Source organism: Musa acuminata, chromosome BXJ3-5 (assembly GCF_036884655.1).
Source record: "Musa acuminata AAA Group cultivar baxijiao chromosome BXJ3-5, Cavendish_Baxijiao_AAA, whole genome shotgun sequence".
NCBI lineage: Eukaryota > Viridiplantae > Streptophyta > Magnoliopsida > Zingiberales > Musaceae > Musa > Musa acuminata.
In genome coordinates this window covers 34,661,222-34,683,347 of record NC_088353.1, presented here as the reverse complement: position 1 = coordinate 34,683,347, position 22,126 = coordinate 34,661,222, and the positions used below count along the sequence as shown (strand labels likewise).

General features: G+C 44.6%; 1 protein-coding gene across 1 annotated transcript; it reads left to right on the top strand.

Moving 5' to 3' along the window:
• The first annotated feature begins 13,918 nt into the window (after positions 1–13,918).
• Positions 13,919–15,464, top strand: LOC135638387 (uncharacterized). The gene is made up of 2 exons (XM_065151500.1): positions 13,919–14,146; positions 14,223–15,464. The coding sequence occupies exons 1-2, from the start codon at positions 13,919–13,921 to the stop codon at positions 15,462–15,464; spliced, it is 1,470 nt and encodes a 489-aa protein (XP_065007572.1).
• Positions 15,465–22,126: the final 6,662 nt, after the last annotated feature.

Here is a 22,126-nt window from a genome sequence, read left to right as displayed (position 1 = left end):
AAAAGAACAGGCAAACCGGATTTTTATAGTGGTTCGGTCGTCATGACCTATATCCACTCCGTCGATTCCTCTTCCATCGAGGCCACCGGTATCCACTATCGATCTTCCTTTAATAGGTGAAGATCAACCTCCTTCTTGCACCTCTCTTCTCCTTTTCATAGGTTTAGGAGACAACCTTTACAAGCACTCACTCCTGTCTCAAACTATTCTAATACTTAGACTAGAAGAGGAGGATTCTCACAAGAGATTACAACAGCATTTTTCCCTTTTTAAATTCTCTGTACTTGTGTAAGTTAACTAGGGATGAGAGGGGTATTTATAGGCTTCAAGTTGATTCAAACTCAAAGCCTAAAATGGTCTCATCCCAGGTTTCCTAGGTACTGGTGGTACCACCGCCATTCCTAGGCGGTACTACCGCCACAGGATCTGTTACTGGGTGGTACCACCATCTGACAGGGATGGTACCACCGCTGGCAGCATTACTGTCAATGGTACCACCACCCAACCTAGGTGGTACCACCGCATAGATTTCCTGGGGTGCTATTCCCCAAGTGGTGCCACCATCGGCCAAGGTTTCAGCACCTCGGTTGGGCCTTGAATCCGCTCAAACCAGCCCAAGTTTGGGCCCAGTTGGCCCCTAATAGAGTTTATGGGATTATCTCCCAATCCCAACTCTAATTATGTTCTAACTATAATTCCTAAGACATAATCTAAGCAAGATAAGTCCGGTTTCTTCTAGCGAGCTTTCGGCGATCTTCCGACGAACTTCCGACGATCTCTCGGTAATATTCCGACGGTCTCCCGGTAAACACCTGGACTTCACGATGATCTTCTTGGTGAGTTCTGACGAGCTTCTTTGGCAAGCTCCTGGACTTCTCAGTTGGTTTCGGTAGAACTTCCAATGAACGTCCGGACTTCCGACGAACTCTCGAACTCCCAACGAAATCGCGTTCTTGACTTTGGGACTTCATTTTACTTTATTCTTTGCTATCGTAGTTAATTTTGCATACACAAAAATACACTTTGATCTAGACAATTATTACTAAGCATGAATCATGTTGTCCGGCATGTCATTGGTCCATCGACGCTTCGTCCGATTCTTCGGCGCATCATCCGATCTTGCGGCCTATTACCCAATCGGCCAATTGATCTCTGCAACTCTGATATCCTTAGCATAATATCCGCTCTTCTTAGCCCGATGCCCGAATCTATGGCCCGAAGCCTTCTGTCGATACGTTGACCGATCCTCCGGCCCGATGTCCAATCTTTTGACACGTTTTCCTCCGGCCCAACATGATTCTTCCTGCTTTAATTGTCTCTCCCTGATCGAAGTATCCTGCGTTAGTCAAAATGCAGAACAGATCATAAATACTATCAATTAGTTTCATCATCAAAATTTGAGATTTAACAATCTCCCCCTTTTTGATGATAACAACCAATTGATGACGGAGTTAACCTTAACTCCCGGAGTTTAAACAAACTCCCTCTATCAATATGTCATATTGATAGAACCTTGAATTCAAGCTGAATTCAAGTCATTGCAAATTTCATCATGAATATTTGCAATACGTCATCATGCATAACAAGATCATACTTCTCCCCCTTTATCATCAACAAAAAGGAGAAGTTCCAACTATCAAGTGTTTGAGATATAAGTTCAAATCATTACATGAAAAACATAATATCAAATTTTATCATCATGCAATTTATAAGCTAGAAAATTTAGCATACAAGCTATCAAGTTTTAGATATGCAAGGTAGTAAGATATCAAGTTTATAACATACAAGCTAGCAAAAATTTTGAAAGCAAATGCAAGATAGCTTTCTTGTTGAAGTGTGTAAGCTAGCGATTCTTGCTTCCTATTGCAATGTGCAAGTTGCAAGTTTTGCTTCTTGAGATTGGCATGATAGTGATGTAAGATAGCAAGCTCTTTCTTCTCTTTTGAGAAGTGTCATTTTTGCTTCCTTTATAAAGTGCAAGCTAGCAAAATTTTACATTATTTTACAATAATCAAGCTAGCAATTTGGCAAGTGTTACTTCTCTTTGAAGTATGATGGCTAGCAAGTTTTTGAAAAATAATGCAAGATAACAAGCTAGCAAGATACAATGTTTTACATGAAGCAAGCTATATGAAGTACGTTTGCATCTTCTCTTTAGATGTGCTAGCAAGCAAACAAGTTTTTCCCCTTACAATTTGTGAGCTAGCAAATTTTACACATATGAAAGTTGGTAAGATTTGTGCATCTTTTTGACTTGTGCAAGCTAGCTATCTTCCCCTTTGTCATTGTAAGAAGGGAAGAATATAATTTTGTAACTCTTTTTTTCCTTTACAATAATTTTCAAATCATGACAAAGGATAAATAACAAAGATAAAAAATCAAGTTATGAATGTCAAAACAATTTTTCATCATGAATACTTCATCATTGTATGCATCATTATCATAAGTTGAAGTATAGCATGCATAATACCAAATAATATTTCCAAAATATAAAATGTATAATTCTAAATCATCATTCATAATTACATCAATATTCCAATCATTATTTCAATCATAAAAAATGAAAGATCAAGTCTAAAATTCAAGAGATCAAGATCATAATCCAGAAAATGTATAAGAAGAATTTATGCATTTGGAAGATCTAACATGTCTAAATTTCCCATTTAAGCTAGCAATTTTCTTTCTCCCCTTTGTTATTATAAACAAGGAAGAAGTAGAGTGGAAGAATACAATTTTTACATCAATACTCTACTTATAACATGAGGTTTACAACCACAAATACAAAGGAATTTACACATCATGTCATGAAAGATAATAATATCAAATCATGAATACCACAAGACATGATTTATTTTATCAAATCTCTTATTTTTATAAATAACAAAAAGAAACATAAGAGATCAAATGATATAATATCTTGATTCATGCGTAAGAAATCTCAAGTTATAAATCTTGAAAAATCAAGATAAAGCTCATTCAAATTCAAATCGTCAATTCAAAATCATTTTCAAGAGATTTAAAAAAATAACAAACATACATTCATTGATATTCTTTTTTTGAAAGATCGATAAAGTATAGATTAAGAAATTCTTTAAGAAAAATATTTTCCTTCCCCCTTTTTTATTTAATTTATTTCACACAAGAATGCCCAAGTTTTTATGCCAAATTAAAGCTTGCATCCTCGTTTAAGATCAAAAAGTAGATTTCATCATAAAAACCATAAGACCAAAAAAATATAACACATTAAACATAAGGCTTCTTTAAACAAGAGATTTGATTCACCATTTTAATTCTAATGATAATACATTTTCCTTTTTATGTGTTTCATTTTAAGTGATTGATTTCATATAAGCATGATCAAGTTTTTCGTATGAAAACATACATCATAGTTTAAAACTGAAAAGGTCACGTTCATTATCGTAAAAATTGATAATCCATAAATCTCAAGAATCATCATGCATAAATTCAAAACATAAACTTATTGAGTATGATATCAAATCACTACTTCAAATTAAACTTGATTTCATTAATCATAGAGCATCTTTAATTAAAATTGAGAAATAATATGATTAATCTTGTTAAATGTACAAGCATTAGATTTATATTTAACATTTTATTAAATTATTACATCATTAAAACATCAAGCATGATTTCAATCAAAATTGGAAATACACATTATTTCTTCTTGAAAAATATACATAGGATTATTATTAGATTTAAATCTAACATTTTATTCCTTTAACATAAAATATGTAATTTTCATCATCATTTTTAAAATTACTAGCATGATCCCAATTTTTATATTTTTATTATATTATTAAACATGTAATTTTCAAAAAGAAATTTATATAATTTTTTAAACTAAATTAAAAATAATTCATGAAGAATATCAAGTAATTTCAAAGTAAACTAAGGGAGTTTCGTTTGAGTTGTTTATCTCGTTGTAAAAAGCCATTAAGGCGTAGTTTGCCACTTCGCCTTTGTTGATTTTCTCTTTGTCTTCGAATGAGCTCGATTCATTCAAAGTCATATTCTTCTTCTTGCGTTCATAGCAAGTAGTTGCATTCTTTTTATTCTTTAATTTTTATTTTATGAACTTTTTAAACTTCATAGTAAGGAATTCAAGTTCACCATCACTTAAGCTTATGCTCAAGTGCTCTTTGATTATTCTTAGTCCAAAATCATTTCTGTTCTTTAGAAGATGGTTCTTAAGTTCTTCACGTGCATTGCACGTCATTTCATAGGTCATTAGAGACCCGATAAGTTCTTCGATCAAAAAAGTATTCAAATTTTTTTTATTCTTGAATAGCCGTTATTTTTTAATCCTAATTTTTGGAAAGCGATCGTAAAATCTTATTAACGAGTTCAAAATTAGAAAAGCATTTATCAAAAGCTTTTAAACCATTGGCGACATCAGTAAAATGGGTGTACATGTCAACAACGGTTTCACTCGGCTTCATTCGAAAAAGTTTAAAATCATGCATTAAAAGATTTATTTTAGAATCTTTTACTCTATTAGTGCCTTCGTGTGTGATTTCGAGAGTGTGCCATATTTCGAAAGTTGTTTAGCAAGTAAAAACCCGATTAAACTCAATTTTATCCAAAGTGCAAAATAGAGCGTTCATAGCTCTAGCATTTAAGGAAAATGTCTTCTTCTCCAAATCATTCCAATGGTTCATTGAAAGAGAAGACCTTCAAAAACTATTTTCAACAATGTTCCATAAGTTCAAATCCAAAGAAAGCAAGAAAACTCTCATTCGAGTTTTTCAATATATGTAGTATATCCCATTGAAAAAGGGAGGACGAATGAGAGAGTGACCCTCTTGAAAATCGAAAAGAGTCATTTCTCTTGGGTGTTAAACCAAATAAGAAATATGAGGCTTTGATATCAACTGTTAGGATCAAGAGCGGCACTAAGAGGGGAAGGGTGAATTAGTGCAATGGTAAAAATCACGATTCTGAAATTTTTTTTCATTTCATATGATAAAACCGATTTCGAAAACTTAAAAGTGTATGCGAGTGTAGGTGTAGTAAAAGCACAGTAAGAAGGTAAGGAGGTTTGCAGTAAGATAAATTGTACAAAAGAAAAGGCAAACCAGATTTTTATAGTGGTTCGATCGTCGTGACCTACATCAACTCCGTTGATTCCTCTTCCGTCGAGGCCACCGGCATCCACTATCGATCTTCCTTTAATAGGCAAAGATCAACCTCCTTCTTATACCTCTCTTCTCCTTTCACAGGTTTAGGAGACAACCTTTACAAACACTCACTCCTCTCTCAAACTATTCTAACACTTAGACTAGAAGAGTAGGATTCTCACAAGAGATTACAACCGTATTTTTTCCTTTTTAAATTCTCTATGCTTGTGTAAGTTAACTAGGGATGAGAGGGGTATTTATAGGCTTCAAGTTGATTCAAACTCGAAGACTAAAATGGTCTTATCCTAGGTTTCCTAGGTACTGGCGGTACCACCATCGTTCCAGGGCGATACTATCGTCGTAGGATCTGCTACTGGGTGATACCACTGCCAGATTTCCTGGGGTGTTGTTCCCCAAGCGGTGCCACCGCCAGCCCTAGTGGTGCCATCGTCGGCTAGGGTTTCAGTACCCTGGTTGGGCCTTGAATCTGGCCCAAACCAGCCCAAGTTCAGGCCTAGTTGGCCCATAATAGAGTTGATGGGATAACCTCCCAATCCCAACTCTAATTATATGCTAACTACGATTCCTGAGACATAATCTAAGTAAGATAAGTCTGGTTTTTTACGGTGAGCTTCCGGCGATCTTCCGACAAACTTCCGACGATCTCTCAGTAATATTCCGGTAGTCTCCCGACAAGCTCCTGGACTTCACGACGATCTTCTTGGTAAGTTCTGACGAGCTTCTTTGGCAAGCTCTTGTACTTCTCGGTTGGTTCCAGTAGAACTTCCAATGAACGTCCGAACTTCCGACGAACTCTCGAACTTCCAACGAAATCACTTTCTTGACTCCGAGACTTTACTTTTATTTATGCCTTGCTATCGTAGTTAATACTGCACACACAAAAAGACACTTCGATCTAGACAATTATTACTAAGCATGAATCATGTTGTCCGACATGTCATTGGTCCATTGATGCTTCGTCCGATTCTTCGGTGCATCGTTTGATTCTTCGGTGCATCGTTCGATCTTGCGGCCTATTGCCCAATCGGTTAGATGATCTCTGCAACTCCGATAGCCTTAGTGCAATATTCGCTCTTCTTGGCCCGATGCTCGAATCCATTGCTCGAAGCCTTCTGTCGATACGTCGACCGATCCTCCGGCCCGATGTCTAATCTTCTGACACGTTTTCCTCCGGCCCAACATGATTTTTCCTGTTTTAATTGTCTCTCCCTGATCGAAGCATCCTGCGTCACTCAAAATATAGATCAAATCATAAATACTATCAATTGGTTTCATCATCAAAATCCGAGATTCAACAGAAAGCGTTCGTAAGAGTGTAATGAGAAAGTAAAGCAAGTAAGGCAGTTTGCAGTAAAGGTAAATTGTAAGAAGTAAATGCAAACCGAGTTTTATAGTGGTTCGGTCATCGTGACCTACATCCACTCTTGATTCCTCTTCCATCGAGGCCACTGGCATCCACTATCTTTCTTCAATGGGCAAAGATCAACTACCCTTTTACACTTTTTCTCTTTTTCATGGGTTTAGGAGACAACCCTTACAAGCCTCTCTTTCTTAGACCTCACTTCTCCCTTTAGACAAACTTCTAAATACTAGGAAGAAGTCATCATAAATCCTAAGAGAGTTTCTCAATTTTTTTCTTAAGTATTTTTCCCCCTTTTTCAACTTAATTTCGTGCTCAATTCTTGCTACTCCATGTAGGAATAGCTGGGGTATTTATAGACCCAAAATGTCTTCAAAAGTGGAGTCAAAAAATGTATAGGAAACTATGATAGTCTAGGAGACTATGTTTGGGAGACTGGGAGATAGCCAAAAAAGGTATTTATAAACCCCAAATGACTTCATGCAGGAATAGTCTGGGAGACTATGTCTGGGCGATAACACCACCCAGTCTGGCGGTGGTCCAAGTCTGGGTGGTACCATCGCCAATTCAGCCCTGAATCTGACCCAATTAGTCCCCTAATTGAGTTGACCTAATTACATTCTAAACTGACTCAATTAGACTCTAAACTAACTTGATTTAGACATAATTGATTACAAGTGAATCATATGTCGTATGGCATATCATTGGTTCATCGATGCTTCGTCCAATCCTTTGGCATATCGTCCTCTTTTGCGGCCTTTTGCTCAATCGGCATGTTGACTTCCGCAACTCCGATCTTCTTGATGCAATATCCGCTCTTCTAGGCTCGATGCCCGAACTCATGGCATGAAGCCTTCTACCAACACGTCGATCGATCCTCTAGCTCGATGTCCAATCTTCTAACATGTTCTACTCCGGACCAACATTTGATTCCTCCTGCTTCGATCAATTTGCCTCTCTTGATCGAAGCTAGTCCTACGTCACTCAAAACATAGATTAGATCGTAACATTATCAATTGTTTTCATCATCAACATCTGAGATTCAACAATCTTCTCCTTTTTAATAATGACAACCAATTGATGATGGAGTTAACCTTAACTCCCCTTATCAATATGCAATATTGATAGAACCTTGAATTCAAATTGAATTCAAGTCAAAGCAATCATGATTCACATCTTATGAAATACATCATATACAACATCATAATAAAATCATGAGTATTGCATGCATCATATGCATAATCATTATCATAATTATCATTATGATATCAAAATATCAAAGTATATTACATCCTACCATGCATGATTCAACTCATCATCACATCTTCTCCCCTTTTATCATCAACAAAAAAGAGAAGTACATCTAGCAAATTTTTGACATATAATTTCAAATCATTGCATTTATCATCCTGCAAGCTAGCAAGTTTTTTTACAAAATTACATCTTTTGAGATGAGCAAGCTTTTTGCTTCTCTTTATAATGTGCAAACTAGTAACTTTTTGAGATAGTCATGCATCATGAGTATTGCCTCTCAAGATAGTACATTTTAGCTTCTTCTTACATATATCATCATGCAAGCTAGCAGATTTTATCTCCCCCTTTGTCATTATCAAAAGAAAGGGAAGAATATAATTTTACAATTCTTTTTCCCTTTACAATAATTTTCAAAGCATGACAAAGATAAATAATAAATTTATATCAATATTCCAATCATTATTCCAATTATGAAAAAATGAAAGATCAAGTCATGATTTTTGACATATCTCTTCTTTTGTATATAGAAAGAATGATATGGAAACAATCTTGATTCAAAAAGAAGATTTAAGTCTAAAAATCGAGAAATCAAGATCATGATCCGAAAAATATATAAGAAGAATTTATGCATATGGGAGATCTAACATATCTAAGTTTATTATTCAAGCTAGCAAATTGGTTCTCTTGAGATGCTAGCTATTTTCTTTCCCTCTTTTGTCATTGTAAACAAGAAAGAAAAAGGGAAGACCATTATGGTGTAAATGTTCAGGTCATCACAAAAAAAAATAATTTGATGATGAGATATACAATTTATGGATATAAAGGAATATCAATAATAAATCATGACATGAAATATATTAATATCAAATCATGAATGCCATAAAACATGATTTATTTCAACAAATCTCTTTTTTTATAAATAACAAAAATAAACATAGGAGATCAAATGATATAATATCTTAATTCATGCATAAGAAATCTCAAGTTATAAATCTCAAAAAATCAAGATAAACATCATTCAAATTCAAATTGTTAAATCAAAATCATTTTCAAGATATTCATAAAAAAAGGTAGATAGATTCATTAATCTCTCCTTTTTTCATTAATGATTCAATTATATTATGAGATATACAAATCATAATTACAAAGGAGTCATATAAAAATCATGATATGAAGGATATTAATATGAAAGATCAATTCGTGAATGATTCATCTTGACAAATCTCATTTTCAGTAAATAACGAATAGAATCATAGGAGATCAAATAAGATATCTTGATTCAAATAAATCTCAAATTATTAATGTGAAGAATTAAGATTCGTTTGGATAAATCTTCTCTTAAACAAGTAAATCATATATAAATCAAGAAAAAATATTTCATATAAAATATATCTCAAGTCACAAACATCGATAAATGATTCGATTGGATATATCATCTTATTATTAAAACAAATCATACGAAAAGGAATCCAAAATCATCATCAAAATCACTTTTCAAAAAATTCAATGAAAGCAACGTAGATAGATTCCTATGAGATTAAAGATAGCTCAAGTTCTTTTAGTTCCAATATTTTGTGATTGATTTCATATAAGCATGCCCAAATTTTTATGCTAAATAAAAACATGCATCAACGTTTAAAACCGAAAAAGAACTTTCATTACGGCAAAGATCGATAATCCATAAATCACAAGAATCATCATACATAATTTCGAAATATAAACTCATTAAGCATGATCATTATGCATTATTAGATCATCAAGCATGGTTTCTTAAGGCATCTTTAATCAAAATCGAAAAGCTATATGGAAATCATTAAAATTCACATTATTACTTCTTAAGAACATACATAAGATTAATCTTATTTGGTGTACAAGCATTAGATTTATATCTAACATTTTATTGTATTTTCATAAAATATACAATGGTCATTATCATTTTTAAAATTAGCTAGAAAAAGAAAAACATGATCCCCTTTTATTTATTTATTTTTTTATATTTTATATACTAATTTAAAAATAACATATAAAATACATCAAGTAATTTCAAAATAAAGCAAAAGGGTTTTGGTTACCTTGTCGTCAAAAGTCATTAAGGCGTAGTTTTCCACTTTGCCTTTATTAATTTGTTCATCATCTTTGGATGAACTTGATTCGTCCCAAGCCACCTTGAGTGTTTTCTTCTTCTTTTATAGCTTCTTCTTTTTAGGTTCACTTTTGTTCTTAGATTCTTGTTTTAAGAATTTTTTAAGCTTTATAGTCAAGAGTTCAAAGTCATCATCACTTGAGCTTTCGCTCGAGTGGTCTTCATTTATTCTAAGTATCAAATCCTTCTTATTCTTTGGAAGGTTGTTCTCGAGCTCTTCATGAGCCATACAACTCATTTCGTATGTCATCAATGACCCAATCATTTCTTCAATAGAAAAATAGTTGAAGTCTTTTGATTCTTGTATTATCGTGATTTTAGGATTCCAACTTTTTGGAAGGGATCTTAATATCTTGTTAACAAGTTTAAAATTCAAAAAATATTTTCCAAGAGCTTTTAAACTATTGACAATATCCGTTAAATGGGTGTACATGTCAATAATAGTTTCACTTGGCTTCATACGAAATAACTCAAAATCATGCATCAAAAGATTTATCTTATAATCTTTTACTCTATTAGTGCCTTCGTATGTGGTTTCAAGAGTGTGCCAAATATCGAAAGAAGTTTCACAAATAGAAATATAATTAAATTCATTTTTGTCTAAGGCACAAAACAAGGCATTCATAGCCTTTGCATTTAAAGAGAAAGTCTTCTTTTCCAAATCATTACATTCGTTCATTGATTTGGAAGACTTCTCAAAACCAAATTTGACTATATTACATAAATTAAGATTCAACGAAAGTAAGAAAACTCTCATTCGAGTTTTTCAATATGTGTAGTCCATCTCATTGAAAATGGGAGGACGAATGATAGAAAAGCCCTCTTGAACGTTGAAAAGAGTCATTTCTCTTGGGTGTTAAACCAAGCGAGAAAAACATGGCTCTGATAGTAACTATTAGGAACGAGTCGACACTAAGAGGGAGGGGGGAGAGTGAATTAGTGCAGCGGTAAAAATGTCATTTCATAATATCTTCATTTCGATAAAATTGATATCGGAAATGTCTTTAACTTGAAAGCATTCATCAGAGTGTAATAAGAAAGTAAAGCAAGTATGATAGTTTGTAGTAAAGGTAAATTGCAAGAAGTAAATGCAAACCGAGTTTTATTGTGGTTCGGTTATCGTGACCTACATCCACTCTTGATTCCTCTTCCGTCGAGGCCATCGGCATCCACTAACGATCTTCTTTTAATGGGCGAAGATCAACTACTCTTTTACATTCTTTCTCCTTTTCATGGGTTTAGGAGACAACCTTTACAAGCCTCTCTTTTTTAAACCTCACTTCTCCCTTTAGACAAACTTCTAAATACTAGGAAGAAGTGATCCTAAATCCTAAGAGAGTTTCTCAATTTTTTTCTTAAGTATTTTTCCCTTTTTTTCAACTTAATTTTGTGCTCAATTCTTGCTACTCCATGCTGGAATAGCTGAGGTATTTATAGACCCCAAATGACTTCAAAATTAGAGCCAAAAAAGGTCTCATCCTTGGTTTTCCTAGTCCTAGCGGTACCACCGCCTGTGCTGGGCGGTACCATCGCTCAGTTTAGTGGTACTATCGCTTGACACAGTTTGGGAGACTATGTTTGGGCGGTACCACCGCTCAATCTAACGGTACTACCGCATGACATAGTCTTGACGATTGTGTCTAGACGGTACCACCGTTAAGTCTGGGCGGTACCACCGTCAAACCCTACTACAGTACACTTAATGGGCCAAACAACAAGCTCAATTTAGTCCTGATTATGGCCCAATTGGCCCTCTAATTGAGTTAGCCTAATTACATTCTAAACCAACTCAATTAGACTCTAAACCAAGTCGATCTAGACATAATCGATTATAAGTGAATCCTATCTTGTCTGGCATATCATTGATTTATTGGTGCTTCGTCCAATTCTTCAACACATCGTCCTCTTTTGCGGTCTTTTGCCCAATCGACATGTTGACCTCTGCAACTCTGATTTTTTTGGCGCAATGTCCACTCTTCTAAGCCCGATGCCTGAACTCAATCAATTTGTGTCTCCTGATCGAAGCTAGTCCTGCATCACTCAAAATGCAGATTAGATCATAACATTATCAATTGGTTTTATCATCAAAATCTAATATTCAACAATTATGGCATGATATATTAGTACATATTGGAACTAGCACCGTTAAAAAATGGTCAAGTGTGACTTTATAAATTATTATTTTGATGATATTAATAAATATAAAATTTATGTTAAATCAAAGATGACTAAGAAACCCTTCAAACGTGTTGAAAGATATATTAATTTGTTATATTTAATACATTCTAATATATGTAAATTAAATGACATGTTAACAAGAGGAGGCAATAGATGTTTCCACATTTTTATGAATGATATTCTAGGTTCACATGTGTTTATTTATTGAAACATAAAAAAAGATGTCTTTAATGCTTTAAACGCATATAAAATAGAAGTTCAAAATCAATTAGGAAAGAAAATTAAAATTTTAAGAAGTGATAGAAAAGGAGAACACTTTCCTAATGAATTTAACTTGTTTCATGAACAAATTGGCATAATTTATTAATGTTCAATACCTATAACACCTGAACAAAATGGATTAGTAGAAAGAAAAAAATAAAACTTATCTAGAGATAATAAATGCTATGTTATTGTATGTTAAATTATCTTATAATTTATAAGGAGAAGCTTCATTAGCTATGATAGGGGTAAAAACAAATTGGACGTAACGCACCCGATTTAACGTAATACACCCCGACGTCAGCCACCCTTGGACGACACACTGTCCCGGGGGGCGAGCATTAACACCAACGTAATGTGCACCCTCGCTCACCGTACCCAGACGACCTCCTCGTCTGACCCCGCATGACCGGACGAGGCAGGGGAAGGCGTCGACCAAGGTTCACCATACCCTGCGGCGGCTCGGCCTCCCACGCAACGCCCATGACGACGATAGATGCAATCGGGTGTACGGCCCTGCCCTGGCAGGATGGCGCATCAGGTAACATCGAACTTACCTATAAATACCCTCGGGCTTCAAGCGAGCCAGGCAGGCACACAGAAGCACGAATTCACCCAAAAACTCCTCTCCCAATCACTGACTTGATCGTCGGAGGGGTCGGGCCGAACTGCCGACCCGACCTTTGTGCAGGTACTCGACCGAAGCCGACCCAACCCGGCGTCACGGAGCATTCCAGCCAGATCCCCCGTAATCGGCCGTCACAAGATCCCCCCAGTCACGCCTGATCCCAGCTGTTCGGACCCCTGAACCAACCGCGTCGACCCCAAGGTCACGGCTAAAAAAGTTACTTACCGTAACAGATTGGCGCTAGAAGGAGGGTCGTCCAAATGTCAAGCGATCAGCGAATCCACTTTGGTGAGCCCTCGACCGCTGGGCTCCCCACCCCGGGGGGACACCCCCCGCATGAGGAATCCTGTGACGAACACCCCGCAGCGACGTCGGAACGTTACTGGAAATAGTTCAATGATCCAGGCTTGTCGCCTCCCAACGGCGCACCCGCCGGCCCACCGCCGGTGTCACCCGAGGCCTTTCATGACCTCGCTCATCAAGTCCGTGCTCTGACGAGCATGGTCCATACTATCATCCCGATCGTCTCCCAACGAACTCCTCCGCATGCGACCCGGCCTTCGCAGCAGCAGGAGACCCTCGTCCGGACTCACGTACCGCTTCCCGAGCTCCTTGGCTCGCCTCGAAACCTGATAACTCGGCCCAGGAGCCGGGAAGCAGAAGATACGGCGAGCCGCCCCGAGCGCGAGGCTCCGTCTGCCGACTCTACAAATGCCCTACGAACTCAGTTGCGCCTCGTCAGTCAAAGACTTGACGAATTACAACAGGAAGTCCGTAAGTCGAAAGGAGAGCTCGAGGTAGACGGACAGCAAGGATCCCCATTCACCCCCAAGATCCAAGATTAGGCAATCCCGTCACACTTCTGCCTCCCCTCGCTAGATGCGTATGACAGTGCCGCTGACCCAGCGGACCACGTGGCCGCTTTTTGTGCCCAGATGGCGCTGTACGGGACTTCCGATGCCTTGATGTGCAGGGCATTCCCAATAACCCTGCGGGGGCCAGCCCGCGCATGGTATAGCAGTTTGAAGGCCGGAACCGTCGCCTCCTTCGACCAACTCGCCAAAGATTTCGAGCTTAACTTCCTGGCTTACGCTCGACCAAAACCGTCTGTGGCATTACTCCTCGGACTCAACCAAAGGGAGGACGAGCCCCTCTCCCATTTTGTGAACCGCTTTACGATGTAAATTTGTGGGCTGTCGGATGCTCACCCCTCTCTATTGATGCAGGCATTCATGATAGGCATACGACCTTCCAGGTTCTTCTGGTCTCTCGTGGAACGACCCCTCGCCGCGGTCCTCGAAATGCTTCAGCGTGCTGGCCAGTTCATCGACGCAGAGACATGGATGGCTGGGAAGTGGGAGGAGCACAAAAAAGTCAAGTCGGAGCCCCCCCCGACAGCAACAACCCACCGCGTCCCGTCGTAAGTTAGACAGATCCGACCCAAGGCCTTCTCTCCCCGCCTTGAATTCGTCACGAACGGAAATATTTCTCCATGAGAAGGGGAAGGGACTACTCAAGGAGCCCCACCCAATGAGGAACCCACGAGAGCTCGCGGACCGTTCAAAATACTGCCGCTTCCATCGGCAACATGGGCACGACACTGAACAGTGCCATGAGCTAAAAAGGCAAATAGAGGAGCTCATCCGCCGAGGGCATCTCAGCCACTACCTTCTGCCGGACAAAGAGCTATCACCTCGCCCGGAGGGCCCCGTCGAGAGACACATCGACGTAATCGCTGGCGGCCCCGCATCGGGGGAGGGGGGGGGGGGGGGGGGCTCCATGTCGGGAAGAAAGGTGTACGCCCGAGCCGCTCCAAACGTAACCTTTGGACACGGGCCCGAGCCCGAAATCACCTTCCCGACCGGGGTATCCGAGCAACCCGAACACGACGACGCCCTTGTGATATCGGCTAGGGTGGCCAACGCACAGGTAAGAAGGATCATGGTCGACACTGGGAGCTCGGCCGATATACTCTACTTCGACGCCTTCCAGAAGCTCGGCTTGGCCAGGGAGAATATAAGGCCAATGAGTTCAGCGCTCACTGGATTCACAGGAGATTCGATATCACCTCTGGAGGCTATTACTCTGCCCTTAACCCTAGGGGTCCCGCCGAGGTCGAAGACGGTAATGACCACCTTTTTGGTGGTCGACCTTCCCACTGCTTACAACGCTATATTCGGACGGCCGACCCTCAATAAGGTCAGAGTCGTCGTCTCGACCTACTACCAAACCATCAAGTTCCCGACTCATGCAGGGGTCGAAGAAGTTACGGGAAGCCCCCGAGAGTCTAGGCGATGCTACCTAACCGTCGTTTCACTACACAAGAGGACCAGGATCGAGCCGCCACTGGAAGATCCACGGGAAACAAAAAAGTCGGCCCCTCATCCCGAGCCGAGGGGGTCCACCGTGGATATACCATTACAAGAAGCCCGGCCTGACCGGACGGTCAAAGTTGGTTCGGAACTACCCGAACAGGAATGAGAGCAGCTCATCGGCCTCTTGCGAGAAAATGCCGATGTCTTCGCCTGGTCCCCATCTGACATGACGGGCGTCGATCCAGGAGTTGCACAGCACCACCTCAACATCCCACCTGACGCTCGCCCGGTGAAACAAAGACCCAGGCGGCAAGCCCTTGACCGGCAACGTGCCATACGAGAAGAGGTGACCCGTCTCTTAGCGGCAGGCTTCATAGAAGAAGCCAGGTATCCTCAATGGCTGTCTAATATAGTCCTTGTGAAAAAACACAATGGAAGCTGGAGGATGTGCGTTGACTACACTAGTCTCAACAATGCATGCCCGAAAGACTGCTACCCCCTCCCGAGGATCGACCAGCTGGTCGACGCGACGGCCGGACACACACGCCTCTCTTTCATAGACGCTTGTTCGGGATACAACCAGATCAGGATGGCACCCGAAGACAGAGAGCATACGGCCTTCCTCACCGATCAAGGGGCGTACTTCTATAAGGTCATGCCGTTCGGATTGAAGAACGCCGGGGCCACATATCAGAGAACGGTGAACAAGATGTTCGCCCACCAGATCGGGAGGAACATGGAAGTTTACGTGGACGACATGATCGTGAATAGCCAAGAGGCAGGAGCACACATTGCCGACTTGACTGAGGCGTTCGCCACGCTACGCAAGTTCGGTATGCGACTTAACCCCACAAAATGCGCCTTCGGTGTCACCTCTGGGAAATTCCTCGGGTTCATCATACACGAAAGAGGGATTGACGCCAACCCAGAGAACGTCCAGGCAATCATCGACATGCAGTCATCCCGGACGATCAAAGACCTACAGCGACTTAACGGAAGGCTTGTTGCCATGTCTCACTTTCTCGCCCGGTCGGGCGATCGCTGCCTCCCCTTCTTCAGGGCGCTCAAAAACCCGAAAAGCTTCCAGTGGACGACGAAGTGCGAGGAAACTTTCAAATAAACAAAACAGCACCTGGCCAACCTCCCCCGACTCACCTCTATTTCTCCCAGGGAAAAGCTGGGCCTCTACCTAGCGGCCTCCTCCCATGCAGTCAGTTCCATCCTGATCAAAGAAAGCTCTGGCGAACAACTTCCGATCTACTACGTCAGCCACATCCTGAGCGGACCCGAGGGGCGTTACCCGCCAATAGAGAAACTCGCGCTCGCCCTGGTGTTGTCAGCTCGGAAGTTGCGCCCCTACTTCCAGGCCCACCCGGTGGAGGTCATCACCGACCAACCCCTTCGGCAGGTTTTATCTAAATTCGATGTTGCAGGACGGCTCCTCAAATGGGCGGTGGAGCTCGGTGAACATGATATAAGATACGTGCCCAGGACCGCCATCAAGGCCCAGGCAGTAGCCGACTTCATCGCGGAGCTAACTCAGGTGGCAAACGGGGATCTCAAGCAACCTCCCGAGGCTTGGATCCTACACGTGGATGGCTCGGCCAACTCAAAGGGTGCCGACGCAGGACTGGTTCTACTTGCCCCCGACGACCGCTCGTTCGAGCGCGCCCTCCGCTTCGGGTTTAAAGCCACTAACAACGAAGCGGAATACGAGGCGCTCCTAGCAGGACTCAGGTTGGCCCTCGAGATGCAGGTGGCTGCTATACATGTCCTCACTGACTCGCAGCTTGTGGCCGAGAAGCTCAGCGGTGGATACGAGGCTCGGGACCCAACCATGGCGAAATACCTGGCACGGGTAAGGGACCTGACTGCTAAGTTCCCTTATTTCACATTGTCTAATGTTCCAAGGGAGGAGAACGAGCGGGCCGATGCGTTGGCTAAGCTGGCGTCGAAGCCGACCTACGAAGCACGGCCGGAGGTCGAGGAGCTTCCTGCCCGCGCCATCGAAGTAGCGACTACAGCCCCCGGCAGTGCGCCGATCACATGGGTGCAGGAGCTGCTACGCTTCAAGCGGGATGGGACCCTTCCCCACGACAAAGTTGCGGCTCGGCGTCTGCGTCGTACACACGCGTGGTACACTGAAGAGAGTGGCCGGCTTTATAGGCGGTCCTTCACCTACCCCCTCCTATGATGCTTGGAGCCCGACGAGGCCTAGACGGTCCTGGCCGAGATCCATGAGGGAGTCTGCGGAGAACACAGCGGCGGGCGAACCTTGGCACACAAAATACTTCACCAAGGTTACTACTGGCCGACCATGTGCTGGGACGCGAAAGCTTACGCGCGGCGGTGCGGTTCGTGCCAAAAACACACCCGCGCACCCCGACAGCCCGCGGTCCCACTTAGCCCCATCGCGTGCGCGTGGTCGTTTGCACAGTGGGGGTTGGACCTGCTCGGACCTTTCCCACCGGCTTCGGGGCAGCGAAAGTACATCATCGTGGGAGTGGATTATTTCACGAAGTGGGTCGAGGCCGAGCCGTTGGCGACAATCACAGAGCAACAAATGGAGAAGTTCGTGTGGAGAAACCTGGTGACTCGGTTCCGGTTGCCCAAAACCATCATTGCGGATAACGGACCTTAGTTCGCCGGTAGGAGGTTCCGGGAGTTCTGTGCCAGTTATGGCATCTAGCTAAGGTTCAGCTCAGTGGCTCATCCTCAAACGAATGGGTTGGCAGAGGTAACCAATCGGTCCATCTTGGACGGACTCAAAAGAAGGGTGTCCGCAGCCCAATCGGCCTGGACCGACGAACTACCTAGCGTCCTATGGTCACTATGCACCACTCCCAAGACCGCAACCAGAGAGTCCCCGTACAGCCTGACGTTCGGAACCGAAGCTGTCCTGCCACCCAAGGTGGCTATCTCCACCCTTCGGACAAGGAGCTACGACGAGGAAGTCTCGAACGAGGGACTTCGAGCCAGCCTTGACATGCTCGAGGAGCGGCGCGCTAACGCACACCTGAAGGCCCTCTCTTATAAGAGAGCCGTCGCAAGGGTCTACAACAGGAAGGTACGACCCCGACCGATTAAGTTAGGCGACCTGGTCCTCCGAAAGGCCGAGGTTAGTGACCCGACCCGAGCCAGGGGGAAGCTAGCCCCAAAATGGGAAGGACCTTATTGAGTCGTCGAGGTAGTCCGACCGAGTACTTACCGGCTCACGACAATGGACGGTTCTCCCTTGCCGAGAACTTGGAACGTCGGGAACCTTAAGAAGTTTTTCGTCTGAAACAAAGAAACCTTTTTCGTTTAGAGAAGAAGAACTTCTTTCCGAAGGAAGAAGCTTTTTGCCTAGGAAACGAAGAATGAGACAATAAGATGAAAGGAGAAAAGTTTTTCCTTTTATTGAAGAAAGCAAGCCAACTTACATGACCCGACTTACAAAAACCGACTAGCAAAACAAAATACAGGACCCTTCTTTATTGTTGGGGCTCCTCCAGGCGATCGTCGAATGGGACCTCCTCGGGCATGTCCACCCCTTGGTCCTCGGGGTGAGGAGCGAAGGGGTTATCCTCCACCTTGAGACCAGGGTGACGAGCGCGGAAACGGGAAGTAGCGATTCGATATCCATATTCGAAGGATACCCGCCCCGTCCGCGTCAGCCCAAGCTCGAACCCCTCCGACTTCTTGTATGCCTCGAGGAGCTCCTTGTTTTTCGCGGGTCGAAGTCGGGTCTCCTCCACCAATGCTTCCGAGGCCGCTCTCGCTTCGGCCTTCGCCCCCTCCAGCTTCTTGCTGAGGGCGCTCGCCTCCGACTTCAACAGTCGGAGCTCAACCCGCTCCAACCTTATTGTCTTTTGGAGCTCCTCGTTCGCCTTTTTCAAGGCCTCGAGCTCCGACAAGAGGCGAGCCGCCTCCGCCTCAGACTCAGCCGCGCACCTCTCGACGGCTGCCACGGCCTCTGGACCGGCCCCGGTGCGAACCTCCTCCACCTGGCAGTGGAGCTCGGCATTGTAGTTGATGAGGCCCCCGATGATCCGCCCGGCATCACGCACCCTATCCATTAGGGCCGTTGCATAATGGAGGATCTGCGGTAGGAAAGGATGGGTTAAAAAGGGGGTGGCGTTAGGCAAACAAGACTAGCCAAAGCAAGAAGGAAAGTACTTACCCAGATCAAAGATTGGGCGGACTTGTTAAGCAACGCCTCCGAGGGCAGGACATATAAATCCCGAGCCATGTCGGGATGAAGCGCGCCTCGAAGGAACATCGTGGTGGGGTCCCCTCCGGCCCACACTCTGTCCCCCCGGGACAAACCGCCCCAACGGGCGACTAGGGGGTCGCTGGGCCTCCCGAGTGGAGCCTCCCCTACCAGTCGCGTCAGGAATGGCCCCCCGTCCCTGGCTGGTAGTCGGCACAAGTCACGCACGGAGGTCGGCCGCGGATCCTTCCCAGCCGCACGCTGGTTGGGCCCAGCCTCGCCCCGGCAGGGGCCTTCCTCAGCCCCCTTTAAGGGCGCCGCCTGCGCCTTCTTCCGAGGGCGCCCGACCTCAACGTCCAGAGGCGCATCCTTCGTGCCAGGCTATGGGTCGGTCAGCAACGCTGGGGGAGGAGCTTGCGGGTCGGCCGGGGGTGCTGAAGGAGGAGCTTGCGGCGTGTCATTTCCAAGGAGCGACCGGAGGTTCACCATTTCTGCAAAAGATGAGAAAAACGTCAGCACTAAGGAAGAACCATGCAAATACCCGAACCAAACGACAACTAACGTACCCAGAGGCATCGGGCTGAGGCCCGCCTCGACCAGCCACTCCCTGGTCATGTTCCGGAGGGCCTGGGACCTGGGGAGAATCTCCCTGAGCCTCCCCGGTCGAGGCGCTCTGCTTCGCCCAAACATGGGGTGGTGTTGTCGATCGCCCTCGCAGACCAACGAACCCCGAAACCCCAGTCCTGTGCGCGGCTGACGTAAAAGAACCTCCTCTTCCACCCTTTATTATTAGAGGGGGCCCCTCCAACTCGGAAGCCCTTCCGGGCAGACAAAAAATAACCCCCCGAACCCTTGGTGAGGCAATAACAAGAAAGAAAAAGGTGGAGGGTGGGGGCGATATTGGCATAGTGGCATTCCCCCAAGAATACCACCAAGTAACGCCAGGAGTTCGGCGCCACTTGGGATGGTGAAATCCACCAGAAAGACAAACAGGACACAATGAGGGGGTGCAGGGGGAGGCGCAAACCCGCCTCCAAGGCGTCTAGGGTTAAGGCGAAGCCCTTCGGGACCGGGTCATATGCTCGTTGTCCCGGTTCAGGCGCACCAAGAACGTAGTCCCCCGGGATACCATAGCGCTCCCGAAGTCCGACCAGTGACGACTCACTCACAGAGGAGTCCTGATCATGCGGCCACATCAAGGCCTCAAGAGCCCGCGCCACCTCCCCGTCAGATGACTCGACAAGGGGCGGAACAGGACTTCCCTCCCTAACTCCGGGGGAATGGATAGAAGAGGAGGAGGGAGAGGACACCATCCTAACTGACCTTAACTGGGGAAGGTGCTACGGGAGAGGAGAGCGACTCGGGAGGCGAGGAGGACGACCGGAAGAAAGACGGCGAGACCGGAAGGAAAAAAACCCAACAGTGAAAGATGGAGGTGAAGCCAGGCGCCCGCTATTTAAAGGGGACGTCCTGCCGGAACCAGCGCCCCTTCGCCTCCCGAGAGTGGGCGGTAGCCCACTCGCACGTGCGCGCAATCGTCGCGTCGCATCGGAAAATACCCAAAGGCGCTCCGCCTTAATGAAGGTCTGACGTGGCGACCCCGCCAAAATGGCAGCATCCGGACGCCTCGAGTCCGACGCCCTAAGACGTGCGGCGAAAGCAATCAACTCCCCCTCAGGAGATAAATTAAATGCGCCAGCTCTTTGATCCTCGCCGCCGTCGAACTGAAGGGAACACTGCCCAAGACCACACCTGCGCGGTAACCCGCCTACATCGTGCTCCTCGGCCCTCGGTTGCACGTCGCCCGAGACCACACCTGCGCGGTAACCCACCTGCGTCGTGCTCCTCGGCCCTCGGCTGCACGCCGCCCGAGACCATGCCTGCACGGTAACCCGCCTGCGTCGTGCTCCTCGGCCCTCGCCCGAGACCACGCTTGCGCGGTAACCCGCCTGCGTCGTGCTCCTCGGCCCTCGACTGCACGCCGCCCGAGACCACACCATCGGCTCCATGACCCCCGAGTTCAACTCTGCCCGACCGACCCACCGACGTCGAGCCCCTCAGATCCGCGTGGCCAACCCACCAAAAGGCAGCAGCCATGCATCGGACCCCCTACATGCAAAAACCGACGCATAGCTCCTTTCAGGGGGGGAATATGATAGGGGTAAAAACAAATTGGACGTAACACACCCGATTTGATGTAATACACCCCGATGTCAGCCACCCCTGGACGGCACACTGCCCCAGGGGGCGAGCATTAACACCAACGTAATGTGCACCCTCGCTCACCGTACCCAGACGACCTCCTCGTCTGACCCCGCACGACCGGACGAGGCAGGGGAAGGCGTCGACCAAGGTTCGCCATACCCTGTGGCGGCTCGGCCTCCCACGCAACGCCCACGACGACGACAGACGCAATTGGGTGTACGGCCCTGCCCCGACAGGATGGCGCATCAGGTAACATCGAACTTACCTATAAATACCCTCGGGCTTCAAGCGAGCCAGGCAGGCACACAGAAGCACGACTTCACCCAAAAACTCCTCTCCCAATCACTGACTTGATCGTCGGAGGGGTCGGGCCGAACCGCCAACCCGACCTTTGTGCAGGTACTCGACCGAAGCCGACCCAACCCGGCGTC